The sequence below is a fragment of the Crocodylus porosus genome, unplaced genomic scaffold, assembly GCF_001723895.1.
Source record: "Crocodylus porosus isolate Cpor-Errol unplaced genomic scaffold, CroPor_comp1, whole genome shotgun sequence".
Lineage (NCBI taxonomy): Eukaryota > Metazoa > Chordata > Crocodylia > Crocodylidae > Crocodylus > Crocodylus porosus.
Window position 1 is genome coordinate 50,656,198 of NW_017728886.1, and position 22,554 is coordinate 50,678,751.

General features: G+C 43.0%; 1 protein-coding gene across 4 annotated transcripts in view; it reads right to left on the minus strand.

Moving 5' to 3' along the window:
- Nucleotides 1-16,583: 16,583 nt before the first annotated feature.
- Nucleotides 16,584-22,554, minus strand: part of ETV1 (ETS variant 1) — a 77,885-nt gene continuing 71,914 nt past the window's right edge. For all 4 annotated transcript variants that reach the window (XM_019534009.1, XM_019533992.1, XM_019534000.1 and 1 more), the window contains one exon: nt 16,584-19,333. In XM_019534009.1, the coding sequence (XP_019389554.1) occupies nt 19,112-19,333 (222 nt within the window). In that variant the 3' untranslated portion in view covers nt 16,584-19,111. The remainder of the gene's footprint in view (nt 19,334-22,554) is intronic.

A 22,554-nucleotide genomic window follows, 5' to 3' on the forward strand; every position in this document is an offset into this window, starting at 1 on the left:
GCATGGAAGACAGCATCCACCAAACTGTTACTCTTGAACTTGCTGGGAATTCTGGTCTTGAATGCCCCACTGAGGCACCCTTGCTGTCTAATTTCTGACGTTGATATATGTAGAGTGGGAACTGGTGGATGAGGCTTATCAATACTGCACCATCTGCTGCTGCAGTGAAAACATATTCTAGTCATAGTGAGTGCAGACAAAAGTGAAGTGACAATTTTCGCCTGATCTGGCAAGTGGTCTATAGCTGTGACCAAACACAACCGCATGGCTGAAGACCACTTCAAAAATGGCCCTCATTGCATGAGAGTTCAGCTTAAGACAATTCAAAACAAAGCATCTCCTGTAACTTCTGTCTGCCTGCCTGCTGGCCAGTCTCTGTTTTCACAGTCAGAGGGGGGAAAGAGTGTAGAGGAAGTTTGGTCTGGAGGGTTTTCAGCCCCTGCTGGAAGGTGCAGTGGGTGTATTAGAGACCCCCCGCCACAAGGTGGGGACTCCAATAACCCACCCCACCCCACCCTCCAGCGCTGGCTGGGAAACCCTAGAACAAACCCCCTCTTCTTCCTGTCTCCCCTCCCATTCTGCAACTGTGCCAGGCTGGGAGAGAGGAGGGGCCATTGTTAGGGGAAACCAGCAGCTAGATCCCTCCCCACCCATGCCTCCCAAAATATTTCCTGAAAAATGTTCTCAGTTATAGCAGGGAGCTGCACTTCTGTCTGCACCTAGTGTTGGCAGCTCAAGATCAGGAGGATGCAAAGGTATCTAAAAAACATCTTAGCCTGCCCTTCAACTGCCAATTCTGATCTCTGCATCATAGAATCAAACCATAGTGAAAAGAACTACAGACCCAGAAATATAAGAAGTAGTTCCATTGCTGTTATTTTAAACTGAAATGTTCTAAAAATAGTTTAGCCTGCAGTGTATATGGCATATACAAGATACGTGCTGATGAGGGATTGTGAGATATAAAAGCCTTTTTACTCATTTGAAAGGAACTATAAAGTTACTTGCGTTTTCACAATAGACAACATGGAAATAACAAGTGGCCTAGGCCCTGGTGACTAACACATCCACCCTATATTCATACCAAGAAAAATGTTATATTGCACTGCACCATGATGTATTCTATATTTAATTATGGTGCAGCAGTAATTGCACCGTAATTAAGGTTGGGTTACAGAGCTCAGTTTCACCAGGAGCTTATTTTGTAAAATCTCATTAAAATGGCTAAAACCAAAACACAGAATATAGCTCCAGTTTTTAAAATGAGTTAGCAAGATCATTGCAAGCCCAGTACTCAAATTTCTAAGGCTAAAGCATCCTTAATTTAGAAACTATATCACCCTGCCTTGTCTAGTGACCATATTATTATGAGTTATCCTATTTCTAACCACTGTAAAAACCACACTACTCTCTAATTGTCAGGGATAGACTGTAGTGTCATAGTAGATCCCACTTTCAGGTGTGCATGGACCTCATCCACATGAGGTCAGTGTCTTCAGAATGGCAGAGTCTGCTGGGGAAAGGCCAACCATGTCCTTTGTGAATCCTTGTGCTTGCATAGTATGACATAAGGCAGACCAATTGTGTTCCTCCAGTTCTTTCTTGCTGACCATGGCAAATAAGTACCCAAACTACTAGTCTTTTGCTTCAGCTTTTTAATTCTTCATGTTTTTTTATTTAAACCTTCAATTTTGGTTTTGTTCCATTGAGAAGAAACCAAGCAGAAACAATCTGACATGTCTGGACTGAGTACCAACACTCAGATCCCCCCTGAATTGACATCCTCACTATGCAGGGGACATTATTAGGGTAGATTTTTAAACCTGCAAACTTCAAGACTTGTCATCTTTCTGTTGAAAGCTGAACACCTTGTTTGAAGTGTAGACATACCTTTTGTGTCATCATCATGAGTAACTGAACCAGATCCATATTTGCAGAAATCAGCAATTACCCAACAGACTTCTTAAGCAAACAGGCAATAACCAGTCAAAGCCAGTCATGTGAATGTAATGTGTATAAAAACAAAAGAAACTAAGGGACAGTCTGCAGAGTTGTGCTGACTTAGTTTGGACCGCAGTTCCCAGAAACCCCAAGGGGCTGGAAGGAAAGGGAAAAAGGAAGAGGAAGCTTGAGGCGGGTGTATGGGGAAGAGAGAGCAGTGGCACAGAACCTGGTTAGCCCTATGCGATACAACTGCAGATCTCACTGGCTTGGTCAGCCAGGACTGTGGACTGAAGAGCTGGACTTAGACTTGGGGGAAGCTGCAGACTGATGTTTGAGCACTCTGCGGGATAAAGGCTTGGTTGGGGACACCTCTGTAGATGTGAGAGGGAAATTAAGGTTCTGAGCCTATGTTACCATAGTATTGTTATTTCTTTTCCTTTTACCTGATCCCTCCCTGTTAGCTTGTGACCCTAACCTCTATGATTTTCTGTATAAAAGTGGGAAGTCCCCCTTGCTTTTTGAGCCAGTTTTTGGGGTTGCTGGACTGGCACAATAGTCCTCAATGGCAGAGAAGATAGATAAAGCTAGAATACTTCACATTATCTACAAAAGTGGATGACAGCTGGAGTGGAACAGAAACTTCTGGTCATCTAGGTTTTCCTTGCCATCAGATCAAGATTTCCTTCCTCCAGTTTTATGTGGTTGTTGATGTACAATAGCATCCCCACATTAAAAGAAGACATGTAGGTATCTTCCTTCAAGAGAAAGTTACAACGGGGACAGATGGTAGTGATTACCAGAAGTGACCAGCCACAGACTTAGATGGAGGAGATGATTGCATGATGGTTGTTTTAGTACTTGGAACTGAACCAGGTGTGCAATTTGGCAGCTGCAGTCATGACTGAGCAGGCCTACTTAGGTTCTGCTTTGCTTACCACATATGGGGAGGAGGCTAAACAAGTTACCCTAAACACAGTCTATGTCATTTCACTTGACTCAGAAACCACATCCAGTGGAATCACTCTAGATGCAGTCCAAATCAACTAATTCAAAAATACAAATTTCAACCAACTCAGGCCACTAGTAGGGAAAGGGCTGTGGGACCAGGGGCCAAGGGTGAAAGAAGTGCATGAAAAGTGGGTGTTTCTTAAAGACATGATCCTCAAAGCACAAAGGAAGTCCATTCCCATATGGAGGAAAGGTAACAAAAGGGCTGGGAAGCCCTCTTGACTAAACAGTGATATCGGGGTCCGCTTAAAAAAGAAGAAAGAGGCGTACAAACAATAGAAGCTTGGAGCATGCCCCAAGGAAGACTATACAGCAATGGCCCACACTTGTAGGAAAGAGCTTCGAAGGGCTAAGGCAGCAACCATGGGGAAGGAGAGGTTTCTAAGGGGAAGGAGAGGTCTCTGAGGACTGAAAGAGGGCCAAAATTAGCGACGGGAGTCGAGGGCAACAAGAAGTCCTTCTTTAGGTATGTAGGGAACAGGAGGAAAACAAAAAGGAGTGTGGGGCCACTGCTCAGCAACTCAGGACAGCTTGTTACTGGCACTCAAGAGAAAACTGAACTCCTGAATGACAATTTTGCTTCAGTCTTTCACCTGACCAAAGGCAAAATCATGCCAGAATGAGTACACAATGAGCAGGGTGGAATGACTGCCTTCCTACTATTACCCTAGAACTGGTATGTGATCCTTTGAAAAAAAATAGACATACAGTAAACTGTCTGGTAACTGACACCGTACAAGCTGGCATGCTCTGTTAACTGGCATGCCAGCTTGTAAGGAAAAGAGAAACTGGAAGTGCCCACCATGGCACTTCCAGTTTCTCTGAGCCCCCATGGCCCACATCAAAGGAGCCTGCGCTGCCAAGCCCCCACAGCCCGGGGGCATAGGCTGTAGAGAGCTGTATGGGGCCCATATCCCTGTCCTGTGGGATCCACAGGGCCCGCGGGAGGGGCAGCAATGCCGCAGGAGGCAGGAGTGGTGGAGGGATGCCCCAGATGCATCAGGAGAAGCAGCAGCCAGGGCTGCTCAATTAACCAGCATATTTTGTTACCCATTAGTGAGGGGTGCTGGATAACAGAGCTTTTACTGTATATAAATCAGCAGGACCGGATGAACTTCATCCAAGGATGCTGAACGAGCTGGCTTGAAGTCATTGTAGGACTGCTGGAGAACTGTTCCAAAACTCATGGGGAAGGAGAGGTCTCTGAGGACTGAAAGAGGGCCAATGTTGTGCCCATCTTCAAGAAAGGGAGGAGAAAGAACCCGGGTAACTATAGGCCAGTCATCCAAATTTCTGTCCCAGGGAAGATCCTGGAAAAATTCATCAAGGAGTCTATATGTGATAGGCTTGCAGAAGGTAGGATTCTGAATGACAGTCAGCATGGCTTCATTGTGGGCAGGTCTTGTCTTACCAACATCAGGTAACTTGCCACCTGGATAAGGGAGAGGAGGTTGTCATTGTATACCTTGACTTCCAAAAGGCCTTTGATCTAGCATCCCATGATGTTCTTGTGAATAAATTGGAGAACTGTGGACTTAACCGTGAGGCAGTTAGGTGGGTAGGGAGCTGGTTGTGGGGTAGGACCCAGAGAGTTCTAATGAACGGATCTGTGTTGTCTTGGTTAGAAGTGGCCAGTGGTGCCCCTCAGAGGTCAGTGCTTTTCAACATCTTTATCAATGATTTGGATGCAGGGGTGGAGAACTCACTGGCCGAGTTTGCAGATGACAGTTATGGGGAAGCATAGTCATGCTTGAAGATAGGTTGCAGATACAGGCAGACCTAGACAGGCTAGCAAGTTGGGCAGATCGGAATCAAATGAAGTTCAACATCAAGAAATGTAAAGTGCTCCACCTCAGGATGAGCAACCCTCAACACACCTACAGGCTTGGTGGCACAAAACTGAACTAGCACCACGAATGAAAGGGACCTGGGGGGAATAATAGACCACAGTATGAATGTGAGCCAGCAGTGTGATGCCATAGCCAACAGGCAAATAATACCCTAGCATGCATCAATTGATGCATTTCCAACAAAACTAGGGAAGTGATTCTTCCATTCTACTCGGCATTGGTGAGACTGCAGCTGGAGTACTGCATCCAGTACTGGGCACTGCACTTCAACAAGGATGTGTTAAAGCTTGGAGAGAAGGACCACTTGCACGATCAGATACTTGTACAGCAAGCCGTACATGGAAAGGCTGAGGGATCCAGGACTCTTCATCCTGAAAAAGAGAAGGCTCAGAGGGGACTTGACAGTGGCTTACCACTACATCAGAGGCATACATCAAGGGCTTGGTGAACAACCCTAGGGGATAACCAGGAGTAATGGCCATAAATTCCTGGAAGACTGTTTCAGGCTCAACATTAGGAAAAATGTATTCACAGCCAGGGTGTCCAGACAGTGGAATAAGCTCTCTCCAAAGGTAGTGCAGTCACCTACCCTGGAAATCTTCAAGAGGAGACTGGCCAGTTACCTTGCTGGGATCACCTGACCCACATTGTCTTTCCTGCCTGGTACAGGGGGCTGGATTCAATGATCTTCTGCAGTCCCTCCCAGCCTCACAATCTATGAATCTATAATGAAGTTTGAAACCAGGAGCGTCCACACCCTGATGACAAACCCCAACAGTAATTGACCAGAGCAGAGAATGTAAATGATCTGATCATGACATTGCTGCACTTAGTGAGTCCAGGAGAAGGGGAGCTCACAGACCATGATTGCTACACCATCTTTTGGACGGGAAAAGATGAAAAAGATAGATACCTCTATGGTGCTGATTTTGCTATCAAGACAGGATTGTTACTCAGATGCCAGAATGTCCAGCTGGCCTCAGAAAACATCTCATGACTTTTTTGGCTTCAACTGACTGACACACAACATGTGACAATCATCACCCTAAGCCTTGATGCAGGTGACAAAACAAAAGGATTCTAGTTTAAACTCAACCAAGTCTGAGTTTTATGTTCCCAGAATCATCTTCCCCAAAGGAGATAAGTCTTCATGGTCATTTCAGTGTTAGAGTGAGCAGGAACTCTGAGCTAAAGAAAGGAGCAGTTAAAAAAGGAGATGGGAAACATAAAAAAGAGTTTTCCTGTCATCCTTGTATTGAAGGATTGCAAATGATGATGGCTACATGCTAGCTAGCCAGTGAATGTATAGCACAAAGCGCATGAATATTTCTGGAAGGAAGCAAGAAGGAATTGGTGCTGCAGCCTTGTGTTTAGGACATGCAGGGAAGAGGGAGGCCTAGGTTGGAGTTTTTGCTTCTTAGTCTACTGTTGGATAAAATGGTTCAATGACATGGGGAGTGGTAGGTGGTAGGTGGGGAAGGTTGCAGGATAAGTGACCAGAACTGAAGGCAACTTCACAAAGCCTGGCTCGCTAATATTTGCTCTTTCCCCTGGCTGGACACCAAGCTAACATGAACTGGCATCCTTATGTTGTCCATAGTCTGAGCCTTAGGATGCTTTACTAGGAAGGGGAAAGATATAATGGAGTGGGGGAGTGGAGAGATCACCCTCTGGTTAAGTGGGGCCTAGTACCTGTCTTCCAAGTCCTGGGCAAGTGCTCTAACTATCAGGGTATTTGAGAAAGTGGCCCCCACCATATAGTCATTTTGCATTCAATGATTCCCCTGTGTTGTTACCTCTCAGTTCTGTGTTCTTGGGGAACCCTGGCACAGGACGCAGCCTGTCTGACTCACAAAAAACTCTTCCCTTCTCCACCGCAACCCCTGAACAAGAACTGATTGGAGGAAGGACTTACAGAAGACAAAGAAGATGCAGTGGGAGACGCACCTAAAGCCCTCCAGATAAGGGTGACAAGAGTGAAGCTACTCCCCTGGTCTCACTTGCATCCAAGATGGAACCAGATGACAACTCATTTCAATGGGAGATGGGACAGGCATGCACCTTCATTAGCATTCAGGATGGAGAGCAGAGATTCCAAAGCAAGGACTGCGCTGAATTCTGGGATCAGAAAAACAGGGGAGCACTGCATGATGGGGGATCCCTGCTCCAAATGCTAATCAACCCAGAGCTACACACACCCAGCTCAGCATTTATCAGGCCAATTCTAGTAATGACTCCTCTATTGGTATCCAAAACACTGAATCTTCCTGTCTTTATTGTGAGCTCCCTCAGAGTGATGCCACCTACAGCCAGCACTGATCAATTCCTATTATCCAGCATATGAGCCACTGTTTACCCCTAAACAAACCTAGTGTTCTCTCTTACTCTAGGCACAGCTTTCTAAACCTGACTTTTGCTAATCAAACTCAAGCTAGACTTCCCCAAAACCCTAATTGAAACTATGTAATATTTTAACTGTTTAGTTGTCTATTATTACAGGTATACCTGGCAGGTATTACATGGCTATTATTACAGGTATACCTGGCAGTAAATAACTTTTATGGTCAAGCTGGTTGCTATACTTTTTCTATGAACTTCACCTACTCTTTCTTCCCCTTGACCTCCCCAGTTGCTCTGTAACAACGCTTCTTTTACCTACGCCAAAGATCCCTGTAATGCTCAAAACCACAGTGGGGTCTGCTTATCAAGGGAGTTACTACTAGGACAGTTAGGGCAAAAGATTGGGACATGCTGAGTTTGAGACACATAAGGGGATCAGCTAGTACAGGCTGATTGACCCAGTTTGGCTCAGACGTGCCCTAATGAACTGAATGCTGGCCCATGAGGGTGTCATCTGGACACCCAGCCAGATTCAGAGGTATTCTGTTTACCTATGTGCTTGTGTCTGACTGCATTTTGTTACCTTAATGAACTGATTCCTGGCATATGAGGGTGTCAGTCTGTCCGTGCTGATCAGCCCAGCCAAGTCAGGCGTGTCATGTTAATCTGTGTGTGTGTGCATTTGACTGATTTGGTGTCTGCAGGAACCCAGCCCATTGAAACTGAGTCCTGCAAGGTATCTCCATTGGGGGGTGAGGACTTGCAGAAGGGAGAGATACAGCTCTGTTCAGAAACACAAGTAACACAAGCAGCACATTGACAGAATTACAGAGACGGCCAGAAACGTATCCCTAATAAATGAGCAAACCCCAAAGTGACAGGCAAATCTGGTAACAGTGTGTTAATGCATTTGGGAACTTGTAGGGAATTTGTGCATCCTCCCATGAGCCCTAGGGTTAAAAGGTAGTGAAAATGTAGTTAAGCCCTCTCATGCTTAGAAGAAAAAAAAAAGTTTAGGAGCACAGGGGATGACATTCAGTGATTTAGTGCTTTATGTGGCTTAAGTTGTGCTTAACAGGATTTGGGTCTTATTTCTGGAGTTCTTATTTCACCCTTCAGTGACTGCCAAAATGGTGGTCATCATGCTTACATGTCCCACACAGCCATGACAAAGTTGAAAGGTATGCTACATACTGGCTGGGATGGGATATGGTGCAGATGAACAAAGAGTGTATGAGGCTGACCCACTGGAATAATGCCAGATTTTAATGCAGAATCATAAAAGTAACCTCAGGAGTGTTGAATAAGAAAACCTTCCAAAACACAGAGATCATGTTGGATATGCTGAACTATCGCTATAAAAAGTATGAGTTTACTGAAGGTAAGTACTCAGAGCATGAGTTTGATGATGTTGGGGTACATATCATTTAATGATTTCTGCTGGAGATGGGAGTTAAACTTAAGGAATGTTTGGAGCATGTAAAATAGAGTTGTAGAAGGGAAAGGAATACATGTTTCACCTCCTTATCCTCTCAGTTTTTCTCTAAGCTTTAGACTCCTGCCACAACCTTAACTATCACTAAACAGTGTCTTTGGTAAATATAGGAAACAACTACCACACACAGAGAATACATCCCGCTGCAATGTTATAAAAGGTATTAGTGGCTAGAGTCCAGGATAGATGTATTACTCATGAGTGACTGAGACACTTGATTTTTCTTCATGGTTTGTTGTTCTTGTTTTTTTTTCCTTCAAAAGTCATGCAGTTTTCTGTGAAAACAAACACATCAATGTTTCTTTTTTCTCCTTGAAATAAAAAAATGTCAGCAGCTTAGCAATCCCGCGCACATCTACAATAGACCCTTGTAATGAATGTGTTTTATAGACAGGGGAAACAAATCAGCAAGGAAATAGATTCTAACTTCAAGTTGTGGAAGGATTAATTGAAGAAAAAAAACCAGTCCAGATGTATCATATCATACTTCCACCACCAACTGAAAGAAAAACTCCAAAACCCATGCATGCCAGAATATCTAGAAAAGATTTATTTTCATTTCTCCCCAGCGTTAGCATCCTGGCCTAAGAACACCAGGTTTTGAGGTTTTGACTTTACTAGACTGTAATGCTGTAATGAGGTTTGAGGTTTTGACTTTACTAGACTCTTTTACTTACTGAAAGGTAGATCATGATCTTAGAATCTACCCAGACTCTTACAGCAAAAATGCTTCAGGAAAAGATCATAGAAGGATCCTCTGCTGTTACCTACCTACTCTTTGAAGCAGGCAAGAAGATCTAGATTCACGAGGGAATTGGGCACTGCAAAATTGAAAGTTGCAATCCCTAGCTTTAAGGCTTCTTGTTGCCTAGTGGAATCCACAGCCCAAAGTTTGATACTTAGGCTACAGTTAGATGCATTCAGAAACTTGCATTCAAAATGACTAGCATGGTGAGATGGGAGTTATTTGGGCTAAGCAGTAGTAAAAGCCATAGGGGGTTATTTTCAAAAGTCAAAGATGAGTCGATCCATTCAAAACATGGCTTACGAGGTATTCTAGAGCAAGGGTACTCACATTGTTCTGTTAAAACTGTTGCCAAGTGCATGGATCACTTAAATCCCTTGAGCCAGCAAGAGAGAGAGAAAGCATGACTCTAGCTAATGAATTAGGACACTCAGGAGAGAGACTTGAGTTCCAGACCCTTCTTAGAAATCATTTTATAGAAAATGATGATGTCTTCTTTGAAGCGAGCACTTAAACTAATGTCATCCCTCCTGAAAGGCAAGTCCTCTAACCCACCAGGTTAAAGCAATGATAGGCAACCTTTTCCAAGTGTGTGCTGAAATGACCCACCTCAAGTCTGGGGAGGAGGGCAGGCAGGTGCTGGGATCCACCTGCAGCTGGTGCTTCTGCCAGTGGCAGCACAGGAAGAGTACCCACAGTCAGAGCCCACAGCTACCAAATGCCAACATAGCCCTATGTCCATTAGCTGGGTGAAACAGCTCCATGGGTCAGATCCAGACCATAAGACCACTGAGTTAGAGCATGGTCTCTTTCTTTCTTTGACCCAATACAGATTTATTTATCCCGCACAGTGGAATTGCTTCATCAGGAGAGAATTAAAGTTCCCATAACACATATAACCCAGAGGGTAGAACTCACTCATGGAATATATATGTCCAAATCCTGTAAAACTAGGTTTCCTGCATTTCACATTAGTGCTCAAACCACTAAAACACTGGAAGAAAGAATAAAATGATAAGGAACCAGTTCCGTCTCCTCAGGCCATATTTGGAAAGAATGAACTGAAAGAACAAACCTGCTGTTTCAAAGATTCAAGATACACCCTTGTCCTCTGCCTTCTCTGGTTGGCTGGCCAACCTAGGTTGCTCCTGGCTTAGGGTGCTAGTTTTTGTAAATCCTATTCTTAGGCATCTAATTCTCCCTCCCATGTGTTACACAGAAAATAGACGACTCTAGACATTGTGAATTCTAGTAGGGTGGTAGGCACCTAAAAGGTAGGTACTGAATGCTTGGTGTCCTATTATGTCTCCATTTGAATCTAGGCTCCTAACCACTTAGCTTCTTACTTTGATACCACATTCAACATGGGGGCAGGGAAGCAAACCTTGTCTTCAATTTGAGTACCAGAGATAGAGCTGCTGCTGCCACCTGGCTGGGCTGGAAATGGGTATGAGCTTGGGGAGGGGCTGCCTAGCAGGAAAGCACTGGGGAGACTGTGGTGTGAGTGGGGGCATGCAGGGGAGACTGTGGTACGCAGCCCCTGAATGGGGCAGGGGAGACTGTACAGCTGTTGGGGAGCTGCTCCAGCTCTGGCTCCAGCCCCAGCCTACCTGAGGGGCCAGGATTAGAGCTGCTGCCACCACTTCTGCCTGGCTGGGGCTGGGAACATGGCCAGGGCCACCATGTACTCCATGCCCCAGGCCAGAAATGGACTCAGAGCCACCATACTGGGTAAGTGGTGGCAGGAGGCAGGTGGCTGGGGGGCAAGTAGCTAGGGGTGCAGCTCTGGAGGGGCCAGGCACAGTAGGGACAACTGGTGGAGACACGAGTCAATAGGTCAAGTGGCCAGGGGGAGGTGGCTGAGAACTATATTCACAAAAGCCATCCTGCTTGTCTGGCCCCTCCAGAGCTGTCTCCCCCTTACTCCCCGCTCCTTGGCCACCTGCCCTCCTGCTGCTGCCATTGACTAAGTATGGTGGCTGAGACCATCCCTGGCCCAAGCCATGGATCACAGTGGCAGAGGCACACACAATTTTTCATGTATAGAATCTAATTATTGGGGATTTGTTTTAAACTGGAAATTGTTGCTGCCTTTATGCATGGCAGCTAATCCAGGCACCCAGCTGGCTTATTAAAAGCTCTACTCAGAACTGGGAGGCAAATAAGTACAAGAGACAGACTCATTACTATGCTGGATGGCTTTAGATTGCAGGTGTTTTGATTCTACCACAGCTACTTCCCAGGCCAATTCTTTATCCTGTGATCCTCACTGTGGGATCCACCACTGAAAGCTTGTCATGGATGGAGAGCAGAGAATATCTAGCCTGCTTGATCCCTGCAAAAATAAAGGTTCTTATTTAAATCTTGAATTATTTCTGAATATTACCCAAATGTAATTTCTTGACGTGTGCTTTATCTAATTTGGTCCTTCAAACCTTGTCATTCAGGACAGGGACAGATGGGGGTAGGGGGCAGGAGGGGTCCCCTGCTACATTTGTATCTTCCCCCTTTGATTCCTGCTCCACCCAAAATTTAAAACCATCTTCCTGGCAGTGGCAGCAGGATTTCGAGTCAGGCAATGCTGAGGGAGTCAATAGACTTATGGACTTCATGACTCATTATAATCTACACCATTCCTTCTAAACTCATCATTCCATGAGTGTTAACGACCCTCTCTTCATTTTAATTGTCCTGATGTTCCACCAATCAAGGTGTGCAATTCTGCTGTCTGTTAGATGCTCCTGGAAATGAAGCTCCTATTTCACAGCCCGGCAGATTGTTTTTAACTCACCTAATGACATTTTATTTGTTTTTGCTTCAATTTTAAAACTGAGTAATACAGCCCCAGCCCCCTAGCATATTAGCAAAGTTTCTAGCTTATTTTTAACTGGAGAAAAATATGTGTTGCCTTATATGTGATGATCCACCACTCCATCTGCACCCCCCCTTTTCAAAATTCTAAGTCTGCCCATGGTTCAGGATATCCTTCCTGGGGGCTAAACAACTGCTGCAGAGTCCCACGATCAGAACAATGTGTCATCTTACAAAACCCAGGCTAGAACCTGGAAGATTGTAAATCCACTTGCCTCCATCGACCCCAGCAGATATAAGCTCTTTTACAGCAGCTCAGCATCTGGCCCATTGTCTCTGTATTTTTTTTATATGCTGTGACAATAAGCTCTCTGTATTTATAGCCCAGAACTCTTTGTGTATATTCCAAGATCTTGTTTGCTCTTTTAACAGCTACCAAACACTGTACAGATGGTTTTACTAAATTATCAACAATCACTCCAAAGTCAGTCTAATATTCCTGTCCTTGGGGCTAAACTTGATGGGCCAAATTCATCCCCTTGCAAAACTCCATTCAGCACAGTATATCTGGGCCCACTGACCACAAAGTGCACTGCTGCTAATTACCTCCTCCCTCCTGCTCTTATCTCAGTTTACTGCCTCAGTATTTATCTTAGTCCCTTGTTTCCTTATCTAAAACACTGCAATCTTCTAGGTCTCCTAATGTCTTTCATGCTTTAACTCTGGTTGCTCTCATCTAATGTTATTATGCCTTTCTGTATTTCACCATCTTTTGTGATTTTTGCTTCTGAGGAACTCCAGCCGTCTCCATGTTTACTGGTTCCCTTTAGACCACAGTTATTTTCTGAGGGCCTAATTGCTTGCCAATAATCCTAAAACCTCTCCAGCACTTGTTTCCTTTCATTTTGCTTAAAGATTCTCTCCTCCAGTTGCTTCACTGACCACCCACCCACTTCCACCTTCTACTTACCATCAATAAAACACTTGTTCACATATCTTGCCTTCTCTCAACACATCTTTCATGTTAGGAAATTCTGGATGTCTGATCTGTACAGGCCAGGTGGTTGGTACCTGATCACTCCCTGTATGGTTGAGAACGTATATTGTCATGTCCCACATTTCCTGTGCTTTTCTGCATAAATCTCCTGGTCCCAATCCACCACCTTGCAGATGGGAATTGTGGCCCTCATATCAACCTGTGGCTTGGCTAAATGAATGCTGCAACCTCTGAAGGAAAGGAGCTCCCCTAAGACTGTGGACAGCTTTGGGGTAACTCAAATCAGAAGACATGCAGTTTGAATGGCAACTAACTCAAATTGCCCCCCATATGTGGAGGAAGTGGGGGGTAGGAGAAGTGTTATCTCAGTTCCTGACAGGTTCTTAGCTTATGCATCTGTAAGATCCCAGAATAAAAGGTGGAATACACTTGTCTGTTCCTAATTTGGGACAGCAACACCTAGTGCTTTCCCTGACTGGCCATATGCCATCTTGAATGCATGGATTTGACTTTAAAAACTATATTAGAGCTCATTGCAGTATGCTCAAAGCACTTACAGTCCAATGCTTGAGGTTCCATAAGTGCCACAGCACTGACAAATGAACATAGAACTCACTGAAAAGTCATGGGTGAATGAAGAACTGCCTTCAACAAGATTTTAATAGACCAGCCAAGCCATATCAGTCAAGAAGATAGAAAAATTAATGACAGAAATCACCTACTTTCAGTACTTCTAGGACTTTATACTAAGTAAGACTTCTGGTGGTATAACACATTACAGTAGATTGCTTATTAGGCACATTCACTACATCTAAACTGATTACCACACAAGCTGATATTTGAGGCAGAGGTAGAGAAAGAACATTTATGATGAAACAACGTATAGCCATTTGGATACAGACACAGAGAAGACTTTGAATTTTCTGTGGCTGTAGCTGTCCTGCTACATTGTTCCAACTCTGGGGAGGGCGGTTCAGATCCTAACTCACAAAAGGCAGGATATATGGAACAGACAGAGAAAATCAAATAGGTAGAGACCAAAGCTAACCATATCCAAACCTACCCCTGTCTCCATGAACTTCACAGGATGCCTTTCTTTTAGCTGTAGAAACACAGTAAGCTCTATACAGCCAACACCATTGACAGTGTGGATATATTTCCAAACAACTCAGGACTGTCTGCAGCAGCCTTAAGGTATGAGTTTGCATAATGATGTGATGGGTGTTTTTATGTATGTAATGTTTTTGGCTATGTATGTATGTAATGTTGGATATGATAGATGGATGCAAGACAGGCGAGGTGGACACTCTCCACCTGGAACTCTCATACACCTTTGGATGACACCAATATTATCATCTGACTAGCTTTCTGGGAACATGCCATTAGGGGTCTTTACAGGAATTTTTTGGGCTGGGGTGGTGCAGGGGATAAGGCATCTGGTTGACAGCCCAGAGGTCCCAAGTCTGAGGCCATAGCAGAAGTGCTCACAGCGCGGCCATGTCAGATCCCAAGGGATCTAAATCTAAACAGGAATTTTCAGGCTTGTTATGAGACAAGTTGCTTCTTTAGAAACAGATGGGGTATAGTACAGAAATGAAAAGTGCTAGGGTCATGGGGTAAGAGGAGATAATACTTTTTAGCAACTTATATCACCTGGTATTAGGAGCATTCAGTAGTACTTCAGAGTGGAATTGCTTTTAGCCGTACCTATTTTTAAAGTGCTACAATAAATTGAGGCTTCACATTACCTTTTTGAGGTAGGAAAGTTTGGGAAAGTACTTGGCATTTACAATATGGGTAGTAGGCATGATGTTAAACACATGTGCTTACATGGTGTGCACAGGCTAGGCAGTCAAAAACCAACCTAAACGTACTTCATGGCTGTAAGAATACAGCCACTAGTAAGACTTGCTGCTTCTTCCTCGCAACAGTTCATCTTTTATTGAAAGCCAAACAAGCAAAAAGATGGCTTTTAAGGAGCTGTTCATTCAGGATGGATGTTAGCCAGTGCAGTCAGGCATTAAGGGACTAAACAGTTGAATCTACTCCTCAGGGAATTTTTCCAGCCAGAAGAGAACCCCTGGAAAGCAGCAAGTAGGCTTTATGCGTCACTAAGAGGACAACCTTGTGAAGCTTTGTTTTCTTGTGCCTCAACTTGTTCTTGTTGCCACAATATGCACTTATCTACTTAATACTTTAGACTACTTTGTGTCCAATTCCCTCAATTTCTTATGCTACTCAAGTCAAAGTGCCAGTCATTTTGTTTGGGCAAATATCAGGTTCTACACAGCTGTGTGATAATGAAAACTCACTCTCCATTATGGGTAGGACTGCATCTTGTCCTAGACCAGGGTTTGGCAGCCTAAGGCCCACAGGTCTGATTTGGCCTGATCTGGGGTCTGATCTGGCAGGGGACAGGTGGAATGGATAGCGCCCATAGAGCCTGCAGCTCTGCTGCATCTCCACTGGCCCTTGCTGCGGAGGGGTTGGGAATCAGCAGAAAGGTAAGCACAGAGCTAGCTGTTCTGTAAGGCAGAGACTTATTGCCTGGCGGGGGGCAGGGGAGGGAGGCGACAGGGAGAGAAAGTCACAGAGGACTGCACCAGCAATTGGTGCCAATCTCTGTCCTGGATGCTAGGGAATAATTAGTGCTTTCTTACTTTTGTGAGTGGCCATAGATGATCAGGGAATACGCTGGGATTTTACTGGACTCCCCCGACCCCTGCACCTACCTGCACAGCTCAGCTGAAGAAGCAGAGACAATTATCTACTGACACAGAAGAAGGCTTCTTCCTTTCTGGAATAAATAGAGAATGAGGGAAAGATGATACAGTCATAACTGCCTCCCTGGTCTTCTCCTGAGCCACACTACTACTCTACTCTTGTTCTGGGTTGATAATGAATTTTAAACCCTATAAAATGTCTACTAAACAAAGGCGGAGATCCTGGGTCTCCACTGTCTTCTCCATCATGTATCCACTTAAATTTGTATGAAATAGGTGAAAAAAAGCCTGCCATTCAGATTCAGTGGAATTTATACCAGTTGGGGTTTTTTGTTTGCTTCATTTGTTTGTTTTTTTGTGCAAAAGTCACAGGTGCTGTCACCAAGATGCAGACATAATCAGCACATTCTCTTATTTCCATGTTCTCTCTCTCTCAACTACACTTGCTGTGGCAGCCTTAATACTAGGTAGACCTCATGAGTATATGTGTGTATACACATGTATGTGCATGCACACTCAAAGCCTATTCACTTGCTTTAACCTATTAGAAGCAATGCTAACCACTGCAAGCAAAACCTTCAATTCCTTTCTTCCAAAAGGAGAACCTTAGACCAAGTTGGAATAAGCATTTCTCCAATTAAAATGATTAGGAATCCAGTACACAACATTCTCGCAGAAATCAGCTGCCAGGTTTATTAATCTACCTGAAAAAAAACAAAACAAACAAAAACAACAAAAAAGTGAAATAAAAACAGAATTTTAAATAATCCTTTTAGGTACACTTTCAAAAGGGTTAATCAGTTCAATGAAAGAACTTTTTTCCGTCTTTTGCGGAGAGAGAATGTAATGTTGGGCTGATTGCTTGTTTTGTTCAGTGAATCACTACCATATACAGCATATATAAATTTTCTTCTTTAAATACTACACATTTGATGAATGTTCTCTCATTTCTGTCCTCTCCCCAATATTCCCATATCCTGCTCCAGACAGGAGGCGCTCCACACTGACTATAAGAGCCGAAACCAATCACAGGTATTTCATCAAAGCATATTTCACTGGGCCTTATTTCAATGGAAGCGACAATTTTCAACATTCTAATTTCCCCCCTTCTTGATGAGACTTCTGCAGCTTCGGAGTTCTTGCTTTGATTTTGGGTTGATCACTGAAAAAATTAAGTGCAATAGAGACCTATAAATTAGAGACAAAATAAGATGACATATTAAGGCATATATGCACCCATCAAACACACTGCCTCATGGATTTTGATGAATTAGATGCATGCCCAGATTGTTTTTCTGCACTTGCCATCTCCAGTGTCCACTGCTTTTTAGTTTTGAATGAATTGCATAATGAATCATTTATAGCTAACTGGTTTCTTGACTGACATAAAGTAGAAAATTAAGCCACCAACTAGGACTGCCTCTGAAATCTCACCCATTACAATGAAAATTATTGTTGTTTTATGCTTCTTTGTTCCTCATCCTTCCTCCCCTAGATTTATCATCCATTGGAAAGAGGCTCTCCCATGAAGTACCACATTCTACAGCTCACTGTGTACTTCAAATCCCATTTTTACTCCCACCCCCTTCAAAATGGGAAATATTAATGTTCAGAAAAGGTGCTGATAAATATTTAAATTTTCTTTTTTCTTTTCATTTTACATGAAGAATAATGTGTGGCTTTTTTTTCCAAGATTACCCCTCTCAAAAATAAAATGATTAAAAAAGAAGCAAACCTCAAAATGTAAATTGTCTTCCAAACATATCTGATCACATTTACATTTAGTGTCCAAAACAAGTTGATTGATAACATCAGTGCCAGCACTACAACGTCATACAGTGACTTCATTGTATTCTTTGACAGTTCGTATAAGTCTCCGTTCCACCGAAAGTTACAAAAGGTTCCGCAGAGCTTCCCTTAGCAAGCTGAAGCTTACTATTCATTTGTTGATGCGCATAAAAGCTGCTTATAGCACAGCTATGGCATAAGCTATTTTCTAAGCAATAAATGGTTCAAGTCATCTATTTTGTCCTGAAATGCTACCTGTAGTTACAGCATTGCTTATAAATGGTCATCATAAATTCAGCATCAAAGAGAATATTACAGAAAAAGACAGCAGCAGAAGCATTAGCATTATCTAGTATTTATATATGTTATCAACATAACACAGCAGTAAAAGGTTTAAATGCATATTAATGGGTACCGTGTCTAAAAATTACTAAAGTACCTATTTAGTGTATTGGATATTTTTCTCAAGGAGTGCTTGCTGTGTCTAAACAGCATAATTAGATATGTGACTTAGTACAGTTAATTCCTATTGATTAAATAACTTATTTATATACCAAAGGAAATGGAAGGAAACAAAATGTTTTTTCCACTGATCAGGATCCTGTATTTAATGCTGACACACTGATCAGAAAGACCCACCACATGTAATTATTCCCCTCAAATGGACTTTGAAAGGTAAAAAGCATAGGATAGCTTGGATTTGCAACACAAGGTGCCATCAAATCCAGCACACCATGCCAAAGGCCTGTACAAATAGGGTGTGAAGTCAGGAACTGTGCTCCTCAGTCACTATACTTTGCTTAATATCCCATTAGATGGGTGCTTTATGTGAGGCAATAAAAAAACAAAATCGAAATCAAGAGATTGGCAAAGAAATCTTAGATTTTTTTTTTAAAGAAGGTGCAGGGTCAGTCACTCCGAGTTTCTAAATTGAATTATGAAATGGATGTTTTGTTCCTTCTTATAAACTTCAGAAAAACAATTAGGAATGACAAGAGACAATGCCCAAGGCATATTACTCTGATGATATTATCCAAGCAGTTAATTTGCACAGTAAGAATTAACTGTACTACGGATACCCAGAGAAAATGTACAATATCTTATGCTGATATGAAACAAAACAGACATGATATAGCTTCATTGTACTTGAAACCTGTATGTTCCCTTCCCAAACTTAAGTAAAAATCAAACCCACCCTTTTCCTCCTGTTACACAGAATAAATGTTTGGATTCCAACCCTCCCCTTTCAAATAAAGTGCGCTGTCCATGGCAGACTATAGGAGTAATGCAACAGGAAAAGCCCCTTTAGTGTACTATTTAAAAAACAGAATGGAGTGGATTTAGCTTTCCTCCAGGTCTTGTAAAAGAGGAGAAGCATAGGGGAAGATGTCCCCTTCACTGTCACTGTTGTTAATACACATAGCCTTCATTATAGGGGTGGGGATTGCAGCAGCCACCATCCTGCATGTAGACCATGCTCTCATCAAAGTGGGACAGAGGTACAGTATCCTCCTCGTTGATGTGACGCTCCATGTCAGTCTTCAGCAAGGGGCGCTGGTTATCTGGAAAGGCCATGGAGAAAAGCGCTTCGGGGTCACAAACAAACTTGTAGACATATCTCTCTCCAGCAACCTTAAGATTAAAAGGGGGGAAAAAGAATAATGTAAGGTTTAGCCATTTGGCTGCTTGCAATTCAAGTTTCTGAAGAACTTGCTTCAGAAGACATAATTGAAATCCTGGTTCCACTGACGTCACCAGGAACTGTGCAACAACAGTCTACAAATGACATGTTTCAATACAGGGGACAACCTGATTTCCTGTAGGGGAAGGAGGAGAGGATTCCATTTCTAAACCTGCTCAGCTGTGCTCCCTTTCTGTAGTTAATGGCAAATAAAACTGCTTTTACAGGAGAAAGTAAACAGGTTGTTAATACAGTGACATGCTAAAACTAGTAAATGACATACTAGTTTGCATAAAATGAGGGAGAAAATATACACTGCAATAGGACAGATACAAATTTGACTTTATATAGATAAATTTATATTCAGTTATCTCCAAAAATTTTTTTAAATGAGTTGTAGCACATACTGGTAGTACAAGGTGTGTATAATCAAACAAGAAAATCATTATGTGCCTAGCAGCAGCTCCTACAGAGCCTTAGACATAGATCTGCTTAATGAATGAGGGACCACTTGCCTAAAAACTCTGGGCTTATCCCTAAGCCTCTCAAGTACTTGGAGGTCTTTGACCTTCATTTGCAATCAAAATGGGAAAATAATGAGCCACATTTAACATATTTCACTTGGAAAGTGAGCCCATATACTTTACCGTGCAGTGTTTAAAGGGATATGTGAAAAATATATGAAAAATATTCTAAAGACTTTTTTTAATTTCATGTAATATATTCTAGTTCCTGCTACCTCCATATGGCATGCAACTAATGTGTGCTATAGTTATGGTAGCAGAGGTGGTTCAATCTTAATTCCTTCTTTTCATTTGCCCGCAATTTTCTGAAACATTGAGCTTTGACTGGTTTCTGCCAAAAGGTCTGCTATTTTTAAGACCTGTTAACTGCAGCAAGAGGGTGTATGTGACAGAATTGAACTGAAGTTTGCAGCGTGAAACCGGACATCCACATAACTGTCATTAAGGATGACTACCTTGGGTTAACTTGGAAGAAACAGTTTTAAGACATGCAGAACACAATACATCTTTAAATCTGCAACCTCCCTGATAAAATTTAAGGCTTGCATTGTTTCTTACTTCAACTTAATTGCTTAGTTAAGCTAAGCCCCGGGCAAATTAGCAACATCTTTATTTGGAGCAAAAAAAAAATCTAGACTCTCTTTTAATGTGTTAAATGAAATGCTAACAACTTGCTACACAAGCCCTTTGAATGACGAATTGTGTGCACAATTCAATTGCTAGTTAGCTGGCTGCCAAGGGAAATTGTTACCCGTGCAAACTAGGTAGATTAATAGAGGAGAAAAGCAGCAGCTAAAAAGCTCTGCTGGCCAGGACACTAGAGGGTGTAAGGTAAGCAATATAACCTGAAACTTTCCCAACTCTGCTAAGAAAGTCAGAAGCTGGTATAGTTTGGCCAATTACCTCTCCTTCCCTGAAAAATAAAACTGCCAGAAAAACCCTAGGAAATTATGTGCTAAAAATTAGCATGGACATAAAATCAATGTGAGATCAATTGCTCAGAAGTCAGGATATTCCAGAAGCAAATGTATGGGCAACAGGCATAACTAAAAGGTTGTATTCATCCCTGCTTGTTAAGTTAACATGCTATCTTTTTTTATCAACACATACAGGAATACGTACAGGTTGCGTACCTCAGTTAACATTGTTGCAGGATCTTATGAGCTTAATCCCGCCAGGTACAGAGTATGATTGTTGGAACGTGCTGCAACAAATTAAACTGGAAACTGAAGTTCGCAAGGAGGTCTTAAGACCAGATGTTTAAAAGTGTTAAGGAGCAGGAAGACACATATAGACACATTTGGGAATCCAATGGGCTATGTAAGCACAATGCCCGTGCCTTAGTGCTTCTGAAACCCCCGCCTCTGTGCTATTTGTAGGGCCCTACACCAAATTCAGGGCAAAAGCAGGCTGTGCTGCAGCTCCTTTAATCTTGCAGGTTCCCTCACGCACCCCTGACTGCTGACTGGTGGAGGGGCCCCGCTTGTGGCTCTCACTTCTGATGGGCAGAGAAGTGAAAACCATGATTTTAAACTTGGCACTGTTTTTGCCTTCCTGCCAGTCAGCAGCAAGCAGGGAGGCTGCTGGGGCCCCTGGGCCAATCAACAGGGGGGAGGCAAAAACAGCACTGAGTTTAAAACCATGGTTTTCACTGCCAATCAGGAGTGAACCACAAGCAGGGCACTTCCACCCATCAGTGGTGGGGGACACACAGAGGAACCTGCACAATTAAAGCAGTCACAGCACAGCCTACTTCTGCCATGATTTCAGTAGGGCCCTATCTATTTGTATCTTTAGGTACCTACATGCCTTTGGTTCTTAGGACCTTGGAGAATTTCAAAACAGCCAAACTTTGGAGAGCTCAATTTCAGAAGCTGAATGGTGCAAGTGCATACATATACTTTATGAATACATTCATGTGGGTAGATTTTACAGTGCCAATCCCAGGTTTAAACTTGTGAACCATGCAGATTCACAAGATATTTTGAATAGACTATGAAGCAAGATATAAAGAGATAAATTAGGATCTTCGGTAACATCTTCAGAAGCAAGAGCTTGAATCCTCAGTGGCTGCAAACAGGTATTTTCACTGACTTCTGAGCTGAATTCACACAGCAACTTAAAAATACAATAACCCCAAAGGAAAAGAACAAGAGAGGACTGGAGTGTATGAGTGATTCTAAACATCATTAAACATTTGTTGTTTTTTAATGAAAATCCAGAATCCAATAAAATCACAACTATCCTAATATGGTTCACTTGATATCTCAGCTATCAATGATTTTTCTTTTCCTTTTTTACAGTTACCAAGATGACTCTTAAATACTGGACAAGTATTTTAGGACTACAAAGCATTACCCACAATGGATTCCTCTGCTCATGTCTCATGAACCACAAGCTTTCCTAGGTATTATTTTCCCCACAGCAGATGGGGAAAGTTGTGTATTATGACCAGGGAGCTGGATTTTCCATCTGCTGTGGGAAAACATGGGTGTTCTCCTTTAAAAGAGAAAACCCCAGGTAACAGAGGGTTTCCCCTTGCAGCCTGGCAGATTTCCAGCCTGCAACGGGTTGCTTGGGGCTAGAAGGAGCAAGGCAGCAATGGAAAGCAGCTCCTTCCAGGTTTGTCCACGGGGGTAAGGGGGGGG